The 17,454-nt window shown below is 37.8% G+C and overlaps 1 protein-coding gene across 1 annotated transcript in view; it reads right to left on the bottom strand.

The window, feature by feature from the left end:
* Nucleotides 1-10,347, bottom strand: part of LOC135205526 (uncharacterized) — a 41,644-nt gene extending 31,297 nt beyond the window's left edge. Inside the window, 2 exon segments of the mRNA XM_064236274.1 lie at nucleotides 5,239-5,439; nucleotides 10,074-10,347. Of these exon segments, the coding sequence (XP_064092344.1) occupies nucleotides 5,239-5,439; nucleotides 10,074-10,175 (303 nt within the window). The 5' untranslated portion in view covers nucleotides 10,176-10,347.
* Between the last annotated feature and the right edge of the window lie 7,107 nt (nucleotides 10,348-17,454).

The raw sequence follows: 17,454 nt of genomic DNA on the forward strand, positions 1-17,454 counted from the left end.
AAGACTCATCCATCAAATTGCCAAAAAAGAGGGGAGTGAGACAACACTGTGAACTGTTTGTAGGGAGGAACTGATTCTCTTGGGGGATGGAAAAGCCTGAAAACTCAGAGTTGATCCTCATTCCCAAATAAAGAATCTCCTGAGTTGGAGTCATCTGCAACTTCTGTAGGTTGATCAATAATCCTAGCTCTTGGATGAGAAGGGTCCTCTGTAGGTCCTTCATGCACTTTTCCTATTATGGTGATCAGAGTAGCCAGTTGTCCAGGTACATACCGGCCTATGTTGATGTAGAGAAGATGTAGCCACTTTGCAAGAGGGAGGCCAGCACTTGCATAAAAACCTGAGAAGCTGTAGATAGGCCAAAACACAGGGCTCGAAATTCAAAAACTCTGAACCTGAGATATTTCCTGTAGCCTAGATCAGGGGTCTCCAAACTTTTCAATGTAAGGGCCACATTATATATTTCCCACATTTGCGGGCCAAAGGAAAAAAAAGAAAAAAAAAAACAAATCAGTGCCAGTAATTTAATTTCCTCAAATATTAGAGTATAAACATGGAAAAATTAAAACCTATCTTGTTGGAAAAAATCAGGGTAAACTAAATAGATTCCTGCCTTTAGTTTTATGCAACCAAATTAGTGTGACGAATGATACTGACGTTTTGACTTCAAAATTTCATTGAAATCAGGTTCCAGATTAGATGAGCCAATTGTAAGAATTGATTTCAAATGATCATCAGACAAATATGCTCGATAGTTAAGACTTCACATACTTCATTTTGGAAAATGTTTGTTCACACAAGTATGTTGTACCAAAAATAGACACAAAACTACAAGCAAACTTTATCAAATTTGGAAACTGATCTGGCTGCATGCATTTATAAAACTAACTCAGAATTCCTTCTCTATACTTATCTTTCAGTCTGTCATCTGCCTGGAGATCAATAATTTCCATTTGAAATTGAGTTAGAAGATTTTCACCATTGAATAATTAAGCGATGCCAGTCGTACGATAATTATTTTTTCAAGGCCACCACACAGGGATTTGTTTGGCGGGCCAGATGAAATTATGTGGCAGGCCGGATGTGGCCCGCGGGCCATAGTTTGGAGAGCCCTGGCCTAGATGAACAGGGACATGGAATAAGCATCTTGCACATCTAGAGTAATTATCCAATCGTCCTGGTAAATGGAAGGTAGTGCTGACTGGTTCGTCTCCATTTTGAACTTTATCTCCTGGACGAAGAAGTGCAGAGCCCTGACATCAAGGACAGGTCTCCAACCCCCCAATGACTTGGGGACTATGAAAAGACAGTTGTAAAGGCCTTTTGTTGAACAGTCCTCTACCTCTTCTATGGCTCTCTTCCTGAGGAGGGATGACACTTCCTGTGAAAGAGCTGCATACCTCTCGGAGTCCTTTGAGTAAGCCGTCAATGCGATCGGCGTGGACACTAGCTGTCCTTCAGGATCTTGAATTATTCTTGACTGTCCAAGACTCCACCCCTCTGACACTCCACTTCTCCCAGAAAAGGAGGAGTCTAGCTCCCACTGGTGCACAAAGGACTGAAATTTCATTTCCTAGTCATTTCTTAGAGGACAGTATGAAAGAAGTCCTCTTGACTGACCTTGCTAAGAAACAAACCTTGGAGCAGGTTTTGGAGGAAAAACTCTGTTTACAGTAATACCCCGAACTTACGTGATTCGATTTGTGCAAATTCACAATAGCATGAACTATTCATTGGAACCTAACTAACGCGAGTTCTTCACAATAGCGCCAACATTTGTGAATCCTCCAGAAACACTGCAAAAGCCGGCAAAAGTGTTTATGTTTAATTTATTATGTAAAATTTTAAGTTTTAAAGCTTTTCTGTATAAAATCTTTTTTAAAAATGGATTATTTTTATTTTTGTACATGCATAAATATGATACAAAGGTAATTACAGCGCCTCTCAGTTAGTGCATATACATACTTTTACAAGATGTGATACCCATTCACAAAGTTACTGCACTTTTCAAAGATGGTATCCCTTCAGAAACTTTGTTTAATTTCTGAAGTACGTACTAGTATGCTACAATTAGTATTAGTTTTCATGCTTTTATGCGTATAATCTGTATGACTATTTTGTGTATGCTATTTATATTTTTGAAAATATATACAAAGGCAGTACGTAATTCACAGTGTTTGTTACTATATAAGACCTCCATGATCTACTAGTAAAACATATCAGAGACATAACAGAGTTGTCGTTCTGTAAAAATTACTTTAACCTCCGAGAAAAGTGTTGGTACAATCTGTATGTACTATGATACATAATTACAGCATATACAGTTAATGTACTTTCAGAAGATGTGATCCCATTTGCACTTTTTAAAGATGATACCCCTCCAGAGTTTTACCTCACATGATGTATGTACTTTTCTCTCTCTCTCTCTCTCTCCTCTCTCGTCTTCTCTCTCTCTCTCTCTCCTCTCTCTCTCTCTCTCTCTCTCTCTCTCTCTCTCTCTCTCTCTCTCAGTTAGCCCTCACACTAGTACATGATTTTAAACTGACTGAATTTTACCTTCACCCTCTGCATATATTATGCATGTGCATACATGTTTTCTTTATTTTATTGAACTGTGTACCTTTGTTATCACTGGCTTATGAAGTTTACCTAGTGACCCAAAGAAAACTTTTATAAATGAAATTACAGCAACTTTAATTTCATTTAGAAGTTAGCCTAATATTTAGGGAGCATGATTATGGCCATATTTAGTGTTCAAACTCTAGAATCAAGCATTTATTAGCATTTTCAGAGACTGTGGCAAACTTCCCCTTGTACAGGAGGGTCTGGAACCTAACCTCGCGTGGGGGTCTGGAACCTAACCTCGCGTAAGTTCAGGGTATTACTGTACTTCCCCACGAAAGGACTGTTGCTGCAGTGGGGAAACAGATTTAAATCCAAAAGATGAAGACTCTTTAGGGTGCTTCAAAGACTGCGCCAACAGGTCCTGAATTTACTTTTTCTGGAGATCCATTGCTACTTCTTTGACTGTGGACTGGGGAAATAGATAAAGTTGGTCTAACAAAGAGTAAAGCAAGGCAGACTTCTGTATAGAAGACACTTTCTTAGTGATGATGGGAGAAAAGGGTTTGCAAGCGCTAAGTAGCCATCTCTGATGGCTTTGTGTGCACACGACAGTACGCCAAGCCAGGTCTGCAGTGAAGTCTGTCGCCAAATCAGCGTAGTCCTCGATTTTCTTAGTGAGAAAACTGAACACTCCAAAAACTTTGAAGATTTTTTAACTAGATGATCCAACTTCAAGGAAGCCAACATCACTTTAACCGACAAGAAGGCTGAATCAATAAGTCACGAGAAGTGTCCTTGAGATGAGGCATCACCTCCCAAAGACAGAGCTTCTTCTGTAGCGAAAGACAGAGATCTCCTGGCTGTCAAGCTTGAGGGCACAAAGGCAAAGGCAGCCTTACCTTGCTTTCTTTTTACCGAGAGCCAATCTCCAACCTCTTTGAGTGCTCTCCTTGGAAGCAGGAAAGAACCATCTAAGAAAGATGAGTGCTTGATTCCTCATAATGAAACTCGAGGTGAAACTGGTGCAGCTGGCTGGAAGTACAACAGAAAAAAATGCCATGAAATATCTCAACAGAGATGCATAGGCTGAAGGAGCTGGCTCTTGTGCTAAATCCTCCTCAACAGAAGAAAGCAGAGACAAAGTAAAGTTTTTAGCAGATTTGGTCCCAACCAGAGCTTTATGGAGCAAACCCAGAATGCCAGCTAATTGTTGCTTGATGGGCGCCAATGACAGATCTATTACGGGCACAAGAGAACTAGAAGCTGGCAGAGGCAGTTGGGCGCTCAGCTGGTGTTGAACGCTTGAGAACTGGTGCCGGCCACTTGGATGCCGCTCGGGAGAATACGTTGGGTGCTCGTGTGGGCACCTGGACAAAGGCAAAGAGCATTTCTAAACAATGGGATGCCAAATACTGGCACTCTGAATAAGAGTGCTTGGGTGAAAGGTACTTGGGACTGCACCAAGCACTGCAGAATGGTTAAGGACTAAGAGAAGGATCCTTAAAACGTTTTCAAGGAATGGGCGAAACGTTGACAACATTGTTCTTATGTCTCTTTAAGGGACGAGACTCACCAGAAAACCGCCAATGATGCCTATTGTTGTGACTGGACATCTTCGAGTCCTTTGATAACTTATGAACACTAACTGAGATGCCTTTCCATCGGCTGTCTATCAAAAACTGTGTGCGGACGACAGGTTCAACAGAGGGAGTGATTGCCTGTGGGCAAACTCCACCAGCCTCCTTTTGACTTCTGGTATGTCTTCTCCAAGGTTCAGGGGAGTGTGATAGGGACCTTCATCTGGGAGAACTGACAGGACGGACAGCCACTTCACACCAGAACAACACTATTCTCTTTGTCCATGGGGACCTTTAGGGAAGCCCGTAATTCCGCCACTGTACTGACCACTAAATCAAACTTATGGTCAAATCTACATTTGAGACTGGCAATGGAATTGGGGTCGGAAACATGGGAGCTAGGCACAGTAGATGGTACAGTGTTAGGGGGACTGAGGATGGGAGACAAGGCTGGGACAGGGGAAGAAGGAATCACAAGATCATCTACAACAAGAGATCTAGGTGTAGGTTCTAGACTACGAGCCCTATTTTCAGCTCTGATGGCTGTCTTCTTCTTCCTATTTCTATCCAATTTATCTAAATGAGATTTTAATAACTTACTTACACTGCTTTTAATCCCAATCTTTACACTCATCAAATGTAAGCTCTTTTGAACACACCTGTCTCCTATAATTTGAACAGATCGTATGAGAATCATAAATGGTTTTAGTCAACCTAGTTTTACAACCCTCCAGACAATAACTTATGAACTTGAGTCGGACATGATAGATTATTGGATTGGGTATAAAACTACCTAAGCTAAGAGTGAAGGCTACACAGATAAGTGAGTACTTCACCGAATCCTGGAAGGATGACCAAAAATAATGATGACATAACTCAACAAAAGCCGCTGCAAACATTTTATGTAACGTCGAAGGCTGACACAAAAAAGTGAAGTCTTCTGCTTTGTTGGTTTTATTGTTCCCCAATAGTGGGTGGAGTAGCCATCTACACAAAAACAATAGAAGCACTAGCATGATTTTTAAACTTCAGCTGCCATGTGAGTGGAAAAGTATAAGCTAATTTATTACTTGGTAAGTTACTTATATGAAATTACCTGTTCCTTTGCATGATTATGAGCTTTTCCAAAGGCCTCAAGGCAATCATCATATTCCCTCTGCAATTGTTGAACCTCATTTTCTTTGTTGCCCTGCCACTTCTCAAGCAGCTCTGTCTGTAAGTTCTGAACCACTGCCTCCTTCCTTCGTTGAACAGCACCCCGGACACGGCTGGCTTCGAACCTTGCCTGTTCTCGCACCTGGAAAAACAACAGCTAATTAAGCACACCCAAAAACATATAAAAAGGAAAGCAAGCCTTTTCTTTATTGTTTAGCAACTTACTGAACTTTCAACAATATCCTTACTCTTACTAATACAATACATTACTGAACAAGAATGGTTCACCCAAACTCATACCTAATACATTGGATAACTCATATTCATGATCTCTGAATGTCCTTGATAAAATATTCTTTTGTCTAACTCAAAAAAATAATAATTGCCAGCTACCAAGCATCACCTGAACCCTCAAACACTAGTAAGACAATTTATCTCACATTTGGTGCATCTGTAGAGTAGTCAATAACGGAGGAGACTGCCTAAATTGTACCTCAGGTAAAACTGAAGGTTATCAATATACCCCTCTGGTTCAGTAACTACCAGTTTACTTGTAAATGACCATTGTGTTTAGGACCAGCCCCAGCTCCCTTAGGCTAAACTTTGAAATAAAAATAGCATTGTGAACATAAACAAATGACAAACATGAACACATATATACAGAAAGTGCCGCAAATATTCAAGTCAGCCACTGGCAGGAACCAGGCCACAGTAGTACCTCTTGAATAATACCACAGAAAAGCTATGCAGGACTTCATGTTTAGGCTAGCACCAGCCTCTCAGAGAAGAGTGCAAAAAAAACAAAAGTTGGTAAATTTGTAAAATTAATTCAGTACATTTCTCAAATTATCTTAATTGTACTGCAGTTGGCCTATTTACACCCTTTTCATAATGTCAAGTCACCAACTTTCAATACTACCATCAACAAAATCTCTGTGTGGAACTATTATGTAAAACTACCTACACCTTACGTAGTGTAGACAAAGCTGGCCAATAATAACCAATGGATTTCCTAAATAATTTACGCTAATTGGTCACAGCATAGGCCTGGTTATGTTGATAGATCAAGCCAGACTATGGCCACCTAACCTAGCCTATGCTAATAAACAATAGCACAGGGACAGGGGTAAAACTGAAGACTACTAACCTATTGTGGCTTGGTTCCTGCCATTTGGCGACCGTAATAATTACTCTCTTTGGCTTTTGTCTTCATGTTTATGCCTTTTGGGTAAAACTTTACAATATGTAGTTGCTCAGCCTGGTCCACATCAGTTGCCGACTGGGACAGGTTACTGCCTTTTAGGAGGTTCCAGCCCCCACCCAGTCAGGGCATGTAACCCAAAGTTAAGTTAGGTTAGGTAGGTAAGATCTGATTAGGTCAGGACATGGCATTACAGGAAAGGTTAGGTCTATTTATGTATCAGGAACCTGTCCCTGTCAACAACTGGCAGGAATCGGGCAGCAAAACTACTGAAAACTTGGTACTATTTCTAAGCAACAGCTTTACACAAACTCTTACCTTGGAAATTGATTTTTCCTATACTTTTAGTGTTGCTGATGATTGGGGACCCTTTGGGAAAATAGGGTTTTGCATGAGGGAAAATGTCAGGAGAACCGGGCTGCCATGCTGTTGTTATGGAATGGTTCTGGCCATAAGCAAGTTAGCTATTAGGTATGAAACCTATTAGGTTTCATAACCTAGTAGACTACATTAATTGAAATGAAGCATAGACCAGTGCAGTCAGTTCCCTTGTTAAGGTATTAATTCTTCATAATCCTGCACATCAAATAGTAGGGTAAACAACCACGTACGATCCATCATCGCGCTGGCCAGGCCTTATTCACTCAATATTTAATTGGTGAAACAAGAATACAATTACATCTTTAAGCATACCATTCAAAAGATTGAAGTTTCGTCAACATAATGAAAGCCCCATACGAACTAAAATAAGCATGTGAGCTCTTCGTAAAATATGTTTTCAAGGCAGTTTTGAAATCCAATATGGCGGCAATCGTGTGGCTGGCCGGTCTAACCACAGACAATCCACCATCTTTCTCAGCCTTCCCAGCACTCATTTGAACAATGTTAGCGTATATATGTAAAGTTTACTGATCTTACTCAAGATTGCAGTTGTAATCAGCACAATAAAACAACATTTCGTTGCCTATATTACTGAAAGTATGAAACTTGTTATTCCCGGGGTCATGGTTTGAACTGAATTCATTTTTACCTTGTAATCGGTGGTTTTTATCCTTACTGCCATCACAACTGAAACTCCACAGTGCTTATTTGATTGTTAATATACACATTTTGGTCTCAATTCACTCCACATTGCACTTTAAACAAGTTGCTGTTCCTGGTTCCTAAGCGCGCGCGCCACAAACACAGTTACGAACAGCAGACGACGAAACTGCAAAGTTTTATTCCCTAAATTGTTTACTTTATTCGTTATTTAGTTCAGCTTTACTTTATTTAAAAATTTTAATTTAATTCATGTATATTATCCCTTTTTTGCAACCAAATTACCCTGAAAAATTACAGATATTTCTAAAGTAGATACAATCCAATGTTTCTAACCTTGTCGTACATCTGGCTGCCAAAAACCATCGAGGAACGACTATGGATAAGTGGATTATATATATATTTTTTTTTGCTTTTTTTTTTTTTGCTAGCACTTTTCGTTGATTTAAGTCTATATTTGTATTTTGAATTTCTTTAATAACTGTATGCCAGAAATAAATGTAACCTTTAATGTTTGCATGCTAAGAATGGCAAAATCATCGTTGCCACATTAGTGGAGGCTTCACACATACGCCGATTCATTATTGTAAACTGTTTCCATGAATTCTAGTTGTCATAGTAATGCAATAATGATAAAATTGCTTTAATATTAATGTATATATACTTCTAATACATAGCCTAATTTCACCAATTTCCACGTTTTGTGTAAGTCTTATACCCAGTTTGGGAGGGTGTGAACACATACCAAATGGCAACAGAGAGAGAGAGAGAGACGAGAGAAGAGAGAGAGAGAGGAGAGAGAGAGAGAGAAAGGAAGGCAAAGGAAGGAAGAAGGAAAGGGGTGGCGGTGGAGGGGGGGGGGGGGGGGGGGGGGGGGGGGGGGGGGGGGAGGGGGGGGGGGGGGGGGGGGGGGGGGGGGGGAGAGGTAGGTGGAGTTTTTTACACATTCGTATCCATTTCTGCATAATGGATTTTTGTCTCTTGGTACAAGGACAAATGTCGTTATTCTTTACGATTAGTGATTCACGATACCCTAATAAATTACGGCACTGGGTGTCATGCACTATAGCAAAATCTCGTTCTGATACGAGTGTTCGTTACAGAAATAGGTATCGCCCAAAAACGTGCTTGCACTGTCTCTGAAACCCATAGTAGGTATGCCGCTTAGTTGTCAATCAAGTTTTTTGTAATCAAGTATTTTTTACAAGCTAGCTATTAAATAAATACTTGTCTTTTTCGCCAATCAAAAAATAACATTCTGCCCCTCAATGCTAACTTTCCTCTTTTAACGACTTTCTGGTCATTGCAAATTCGGCCCCATAATTTCTTATGGTGCGAAAACAGACAGAGGCCCAGGGACCGTAAACAATTGTGTCACACTAAAGCGATAATCCGGCAGTAAAACATCTTCATATATCCAAAAAGTAAATAATAAAGATATATATGCGCATTATGATTATAACAATTACATGAATAGCTGATAATCTGCATGAATAACTGGTAAACTGTTCTGCAAGAAAGTTGAGTAAAGCAATTATTTACAATAGGTACGAAAGCCAAGATGTCGTGACGTCATAATACAGGAATTAAACGAACGTTCTAATTCCAAAAAATAATTACTTAAATTTGAGTCAGAATCGAGTTACTTTTACAATAACGAATATTTTCAAATTAATCATCATAAATATGTAAAATATATATTGATGTTTTACTATTTATTTAAAAAATTATCCAAGTGCACGCTTCGTCATCTTCTTCTACCAAAACAGTTGCTTACTGACAAATGTGCTGGTAAGTTTCCATGTTCCGATTGTTGTGATGAAAGTGCCCCAGCGTCTGTGGGTACAAGTGGTGTGCGGATTTATCACAGGAAATGGGAAATTTATTGACACAAGCGACTCCGTAAACATCGAGATGGCGTCAATCTTCTAAATATATATTTTGAGTTGTAAGTAAAAATGTTGAGTGTTTTGGTGAGATTTGGACTGCTGTGTACACCGTTTTCACCAACCTCTGTTTAAATCTTAAATTTTGGCCTCAATTTCTAACTTTGGAGAAAATACTTAGGTACTTCAAAAGGAGAGTAGAGGTCATTAGCTCCATTTCTCACCAACAACAAGTCGTGACTGATGCCCATCTCCGATGTCAGGACGCGTTATAATGTACTTTTTTTGGGATTGTCCAAGCTGACCGTACATGGTCCACTCTGGACCCTACGGTTTTTTACCCTAACTTTGGAGAAAATACTTACTTTGATAAGAGAGTAGAGGTCTTGAGCTCCTGATATCACCACCAACAACTCATGACTTCATGACTGATGACCATCTCCGGTGTCAGGACGTGTTAAAGTACGTTTTCGGAAGGTGGCCAAAACCGCAGTAGTTGGTGAGTTGGTCAGTCCACTCGGTTGTTTACCCTATTAGGCCTACACATCAAATACCTAGTAAATCTGGAAAAATCATAGCTGCTACTACTAACAACCAATGCAAAGTTACCTACTAGTAGGTAATAGTAGGTACCAACTGGTGGCTCACCTGTTGCAATCTGAATACCCTCCATTTCTGCCTCTCTTCGCGCAGGGCATTCTCAAGTTCGTTGGCGCTCAACCGCAGCGAACTTTGTCCTCTGCCTGACATAATTCACTATAAACGCTCCACATTGCTGAAAAAATAGGTCCTCGGTAACTCTGGTGTGTCTGTGAACAGTTGTTAACGACGACTTCGGACTCGGGTCAGCAACAGCAACTGTTTGTTTATTTTGATTTAAAGTTTCCTCCTACCCTTCTTCTTCTTCCGAGGTTCCGAGAGATTTTGAAATTTTATTGAGGTGAGTTGAGGTGAAATTCTATTGTTAATGAATCAAATTTCAAGTAAACAGAAGGTAGCAATATGAACCTAAATACTGTTTTTTTTTAACGGTAAGAACTGTGTTATTCCTAAGACTATAAAGTTCTTGTCTACCTACATCAATTTTTTTATTATACCTATAAGTAGAGACCGTGTTATCACCATAACTGTAAATTTTTGCATATAATAACCATTAGGAAAGTATATTAGTTTCAGGAAGATAAAATACACATTTTAATTCTTAGTGTCAGCAAGCTTTTGTATAAAACGTGTCTAAATCAAATGTGTTAAAATTCTAACATGAAAAATTAATAAAATGTGATTTTAGGAAAAAAAAACATTGAAATAAATTTCACTTTTGGACAGATATGCCATATCACAAAAAGTGGAAGCTGACCGATACAATGATATCTCCGGGATTCCAGTTGCTATTCCCAGTCCAATGCTACCGGATGCAAATGTGACGAAGTTGCACTAACACAATCAGACGTATGCTCTGTAAAACAAAATTTGACCTCATATTTTCGAAACTTAATTAATCACGATCGAGAGCAGTTTACTGAATTAGAATAGATAGTTTTCTCCTTTTTTTTTTACTGAAAACAATGCTATAATAACTGTTTAGCTTATTATCCGCCGTTACCAAATTACAGCACTTGCTGTTGATTTTTTTTAACATTGATATTACTTGGATTATGGTCGAGATTGCTATACAATTTATTATAATATTCTTCCATGAATATATTTTTGACCTAGATAACACTTTCAAAGAATTGATGTTATCTAATAGCTTCTTAAACTAGTAATTTATTGATGAATACAAATATTTTATAGATTATACTATAAAATAGTATGTGATACATATGATTAATTCATATGTATCACAGTAACGAAAAAATATCAGTCCCTACTGCTTCTACTTAGGTCAAGTCCTTTATCATGTGTGTATATGCTGTACATTATATATATATATATATATATATATATATATATATATATATATATAGATATATGTATATATATATCTATATATATATAGATAGATATATATATGTATATATCTATATATATATATATATATATATATATATATATATATATATATATAGAGAGAGAGAGAGATAGAGAGAGAGAGAGAGAGAGAGAGAGAGAGAGAGAGAGAGAGAGAGAGAGAGAGAGAGAGAGAGAGAGAGAGAGAGAGAACTTTCTTCGGATAATGGTAAATAATAAGGAATCAAGGTATGGAATTTTTTTACATCTGCTTTACCAGGAATTATACGTATCGGGTACAAGATTGGGTCTCGACCTAAATGTTTAAATTATTAATAGAAAGAAATCGCTTATTCAGAATTACTCTAAATGTACAACTGTCTAGTATAGAAGCACGATTGTGTGAGTGTGCATTCAGTGCTATGTGATATGAACTAAATCTACTGCTTCTTAGGAAGGGAACCTAAGGGTCGAACCAGGAAGGCATTTTTAACCAAATAATTCCCACGCCATTACGTTTAGATAGGTTCCTAGTAGTAGGGGAGTATATGTCACGAAATCTCACTTCGAGGGATTACATTGCTGATATGGTCTACATACATAACTGCTATTTTTGGGAACACTGTAAGTACTTGTATAGGAATGAGAGGAGGTGTTGTCTTATCCGCTGGTTGTAGCACTATCTGGCAACACTACAGGAGATAATTATATTTAAATTATGGATCTTTGTGTGTTATGTTCTTTGTTATACGGTGAACAAATGATTTTTCAATCACATTCTTCGTATGATAACTATGAAGTCAGTTACTAATGGAAAGGCAATGAGAAGTAGGATATCTATGGTGGAAAATTGAAAAAAAAAAATGGTTATAGCTCTCAAACTGTAGGATTTATGAAATTGAAGCTCCTATACTTTGTTTTATATTAAATAAATCATTATTGATGATTTTTTTCACAAGTTAACTCTAAAACGAGTTATAGATGAAAATCTAAGAGCATCTATACAGAGTGGCGGCCATCTTGGATTGATGACGTCATACAGGGCATCACATTTTCAGCCAAAACACCTGGTAGTACGTTATAGTAAACCATATCAGCAATGTAATCCAGGTAGTCACTTCTTCCCTTCATTCAAAATCTTACGAGATTACATAGCATCCGGGGCCCCTAGCAAGGTCAAAAACACCCGAAATCGCGATTTATTTTTACATTTTCGCGTTGTAGTTCTACACTATGCATTTTATCGAGATCATCATTGTATACGAATTAAATTAGATAAAAGTACCTTTCTAATGATATATAACGATGTGTACTTTGCTTTGTTAGTATAGTAACTAAGATTCAACAAAAATTGATGTTAAAATCCTGAAAATGCATTTTTTCCGAAATTTGTCATTTAATTTTTTGAATGGGCATTTTCTGAAAACTTTTTCGTTGCACTATTAAAATATAACAAAGTTTCTATTTAATAACGTATAATAATATATATCTTACTCAATTTGTGAAGGTGGTATGGTTCGAAAAGGGTTCCCCATTAAACTCCAAATAGGAAGGGAATCTATGGGTCGAACCGGGAAAAAATTGTGACCAAATAATTTCTTCATCGGTGTTAAATTTTAGGGGAGCAAATCCCCCCGAATTTTTTTTCCTATATTTTCGCGTTATACTCCTAAAAAGTGCAGTTTATCAAAAACATTATTACATACGAAATTAAGGCGGATTAAATTACCTTTCTAATGATATATACTTTATGGTATTAGTGTAGCACCTATGATTCGACAATTTTTTATGTTAAAATCCTGAAAATGCATTTTCCCCCGAATTTAACTTTTCAACTTTTTTAATGGGCATTTTCCAAAAACATATGAAACTCTGGAAATATAGTCGCTTTCAGCATATGTGCAAAATCATGCATTTTCAGAGTTTCTTATGTAACCTCTTCCGAATTCCACCAGATATATTGTACATAACCTACTAATCGGGTACAATATACATTGGTCTACACCACTCCGTATATAATTTATTCATCTACGAAGAAGACAGGTTTTTTTTCCGTCAAAATGCATTTTTTTATTTTTAAGCGTTTGAAAAATGTTACGGCCGGGTCAGGTCGGGCCATAGCAAAAGAGACGATTTCTAATCTAAGAATTCGCTATGGTCAAAATGACTATTATCTTATTCATATCAATTGTTATTTCAAGTGCGGAAAACTTTATAATTTATCTCATATGTCAAAAGTGAAAGTAGCGCATTTATGGAACTTCATTGGGAACATTTTCAAAACCGCGCAGTACCACCTTCACAAATTGAGTAAAATATGCATCATTATACACCATTATACAGATAATTTATAGAGGCATTTTTATATATTAATAGTGCAGCGAAGCTGTTTTTAGAAAATGCTCATTAAAATAGTTGAAAGACAAAATTCAGAAAATAAATGTATGTTCAGGATTTTAAAATCAGCCTTTGTCGAATCATATAGGTGCTATACTAATACTACAAAGTATACATCATTATGTATCATTAGAAACGTAACTAATCTGCTACAATTTTGTATGAAATAATGTTTTTGATAAAATACATTCTTTAGGAGTGTAATGCGAAAAAAAAGAGATTTCGGAGTTTTTGCCCGCCTAAAAATTTTGTTAGGGCCCCTGGTTTATTTTCATTTTTTTTCTTACTAGGGTCCTATTAGAACACATTGGTGAAAGAATTATTTGGTGACAAATTTGTTTTCCCGGTTCGACCCTTATATTCCCTCCTATGGAACCCTTTTCGAACCATCCCACCTTCACAAATTGAGTAAGATATATATTATTATACACAATATAGAAATTTTTTACATTTTAATAGCGCAACGAAAATGTTTTCAGAAAATGCCCATTCAAAAAGCTAAAGGACAAAAATCTGAAAAAATTAATTTTCAGGGTTTAAACATCAACCTTTGTTGAATCTTAGGGACTATACTAAGAAAGCAAAGTACGTATACATCATTATATATCGTTAGAAAGGTAATTGTATCTACTTTAACTTCGTATATAATATCCTCGATAAAATGAACATTTTAGGAGTATAACGCGAAAATGTAAGAAAAAAAAGCGATTTGCGGCGGCGGTTTGGCCTCCTAAAAAATTTTGCTAGGGGTCCTGGACGTTGTTTTTTTTTTTTTTTTTTTCCTGGTAATACTAGGGACCTATCAGAACACATTGGTGAAGGAATTATTTGGTTACAAATTTTTCCCCGGTTCGCCCAGTTTTGATGCTAAAATTCCCTTACTACATAGTGTGATCAGCCTAGCTGACAGATAAAAACTAAACTGGCATTCCTCAAATAACGATTTTGTTAGAACAACTTGTACAGGAACGAATTAGCAATGGTCGCTCTTTCATTTTTTTTCCTACGCGACCTGTGTCATGTATCCTCTGAAGAATAAAAACAAATCCACTCCCGTTAGTTCTGTCTTTAGCCTCGTCACCAAGAAGGCGTTATTTTCTGCCGCAACTACGGTCAAATTTGCGTTATTGTCGCAGATAACGCTAACGTTCTTTTGTTGGAAAACGGCCGGAATGATTTCGTTTGGTTCATCGGACTGTTGGAAACGACCTCCCATCAACTAATTGTCTCTACAGATCTGGCCTAGGCAAGCGTGTCCAAGTCCTCGCTGTGATGGTCCTTGCTTAGGAAGAGGGACAAAAACAACCATTCGATCCCGCCGAGGAGACCAAGATATGTCCGAACTACTATGAGCAATAATGAGTAAACCTACAGTTCAGGGGTCCAAATTCACTGCTCCCTTGTATGAGTTTAAGTTTTCTTTCCTATTTTCAGTGTATTCATCCAACAGATCTGTAACCAGTATATTTGCAAAAAAAAAAATAAAATAAAATAAAAAAAATAAAAAAGCGGTTTATCTGCTTACAGAAGCATAGATTGAAACACTAAATAAATAAATAAAACTGCGCCTCGCGCAAATAGTGTAGTGTGCCCGCAACTGTGATCGTGGAGCGCGCGCTTCGGAACAGGAACCTGGCACAGACAGCTCTCCCTCTTCAGCATTCACTTTTTGATAACTAAAAAGAAAGAAAAAAATTAGTAGTTTATCTGCTTACAGAAGCAGAGATTTACGATTTTCTCAAAATTCCATGGGTCTGTATCCCCCAAGACATGCATGTTTTTGTTTATTTACGTACCCCTTTAATCCCCGTTTCTTTTACTACTTGGTTAGTAATTAAGTAGAACATTCCAAATCACAAGGGATCGTATAGTTTAAGGTGATTTATAGGTAATAAGTAGAGCATTCCAAATCCCAAGGGATCGTATAGCCTAAGGTGACTTATAAGTAGAGCATTCCAAATCACAAGGGATCATACAGCCTAAGGTGACTGCTAGGTAATAAGTAGAGCATTCCAAATCACGAGGGATCGTAAAGCTATAAGGTGACTTGAAACGCGAATAACCAAATTGTAGCCTAAGACCCAGATTGCTATAGGCAACTCATTTTAATTGATATTCGAGATAAGACGTTGCGTCGTGTATACCAATGAGTACATAAATGAATTTAACTTACTGTGATTGTGAATGATGGATTCGTTATTGTGAATGACGGGTGCGTTATCCTAGCCTGAATTATATTGAACTGGCTTCCAGCACAGTCTATAATTCGTAATTCTCATTAAAAGCACATAGCAAGAAAACTACCCTTATTCTAGATATGCATATCCATAAAGGCACTTTCCCTAAACGAACTCTGCACAAAGAATACTTAAGTGATTACGATACGGAAATCTCGATGACTTGACACAACCAAACGCATTCGGGCAACTACCCAAACAATCGAACAACCGACAATCGGTACTTAGAAGCTATTACACGCAAACTTGCAAACTATTGCACGAAATAACTACACAGAACGCTTTTCCTAACTAAATACAAATACAACAAAACATAATACCCTCCTTTCATACAATGCGCATTTCTAGTTACGTAAAATGAGGAAAATATATACAGATGCATTACAACTTGCGGCAAAGTACAATCTCTCTTGTCGAAGTTTCGACAACGCCCTCCCCCCCCTTATATTCCCGTAAGCACCTACACTACTAATTTTGTCATTGTTTTCCATGATTGAGAAAATATCAGATAAAGCTGTGTGCTGATCTTGACTTTACATAATACAGTGAATTTGGACCCTTAAAATGTAGAATTTACTCAAAAATGACCAAAGAAAACATTCCTTCATTCATTCCTAGTAAGGAATTAGTAAGGCAAGGTTTTCACATATCTTCAGTTTTGGATTACAAATCTTTGCGTGGCAAGGTAAGTACCCAGATTTATGCAATGTCTAGAAACTTAAGAATCTGGTGATTACCCTCGTCTTTGGAAAAATATCCAGTCCTTAAATCCCAAAACTAAAAAGCTATCAGAGAGAGTAGGGGAAGCAGTCGGAGACGAAGCTATCGCAATTATGTGGGACGATCACTTCAACAATATCCTGAATTGCATAAATGATCAAGCTTCTCGAAGGGATGTAGATAACCTCCTTACTGACAACATTCAATTTCATTTTGCAGACCGTATTACGCCAGGTAACATCAGCGATGCCATACAGCCTACCTAATAATAAATCGCCCGGCTGTGATGGTCTTCCCGCAGAGGCTTTCAAATTCTGCCATCCGATAATTTACATTTTGCTAGCCGCCCTATTCAATGCGTGCATAATTCACCAGTATCTTCCAGACTCCCTACTCTTAGTTCATTTGATACCATTAATCAAAAACAAGCTACAGGATGCAGCTGACCCTGGCAACCACCGGCCGATTGCAATCACAACGATCGCATCGAAGATACTTGAGTCGGTTCTTCTTGTGAGACTTCTCCCCTTTCTACACACCACTGACAACCAGTTCGGATTTAAAGCAAACCACTCAACCGACACCTGCATCTACATACTGAAAGAATGGCTGAACTACTACCTATCATCAGCCTCTCCTGTTTTCCTATGTTTTGTAGATGTGAGAAAAGCATTTGACAGAGTAAACTACCTGAAGCTCTTCCTGAAGCTGCATAAAAGGGCCAC

Source organism: Macrobrachium nipponense, chromosome 24 (assembly GCF_015104395.2).
Source record: "Macrobrachium nipponense isolate FS-2020 chromosome 24, ASM1510439v2, whole genome shotgun sequence".
NCBI lineage: Eukaryota > Metazoa > Arthropoda > Malacostraca > Decapoda > Palaemonidae > Macrobrachium > Macrobrachium nipponense.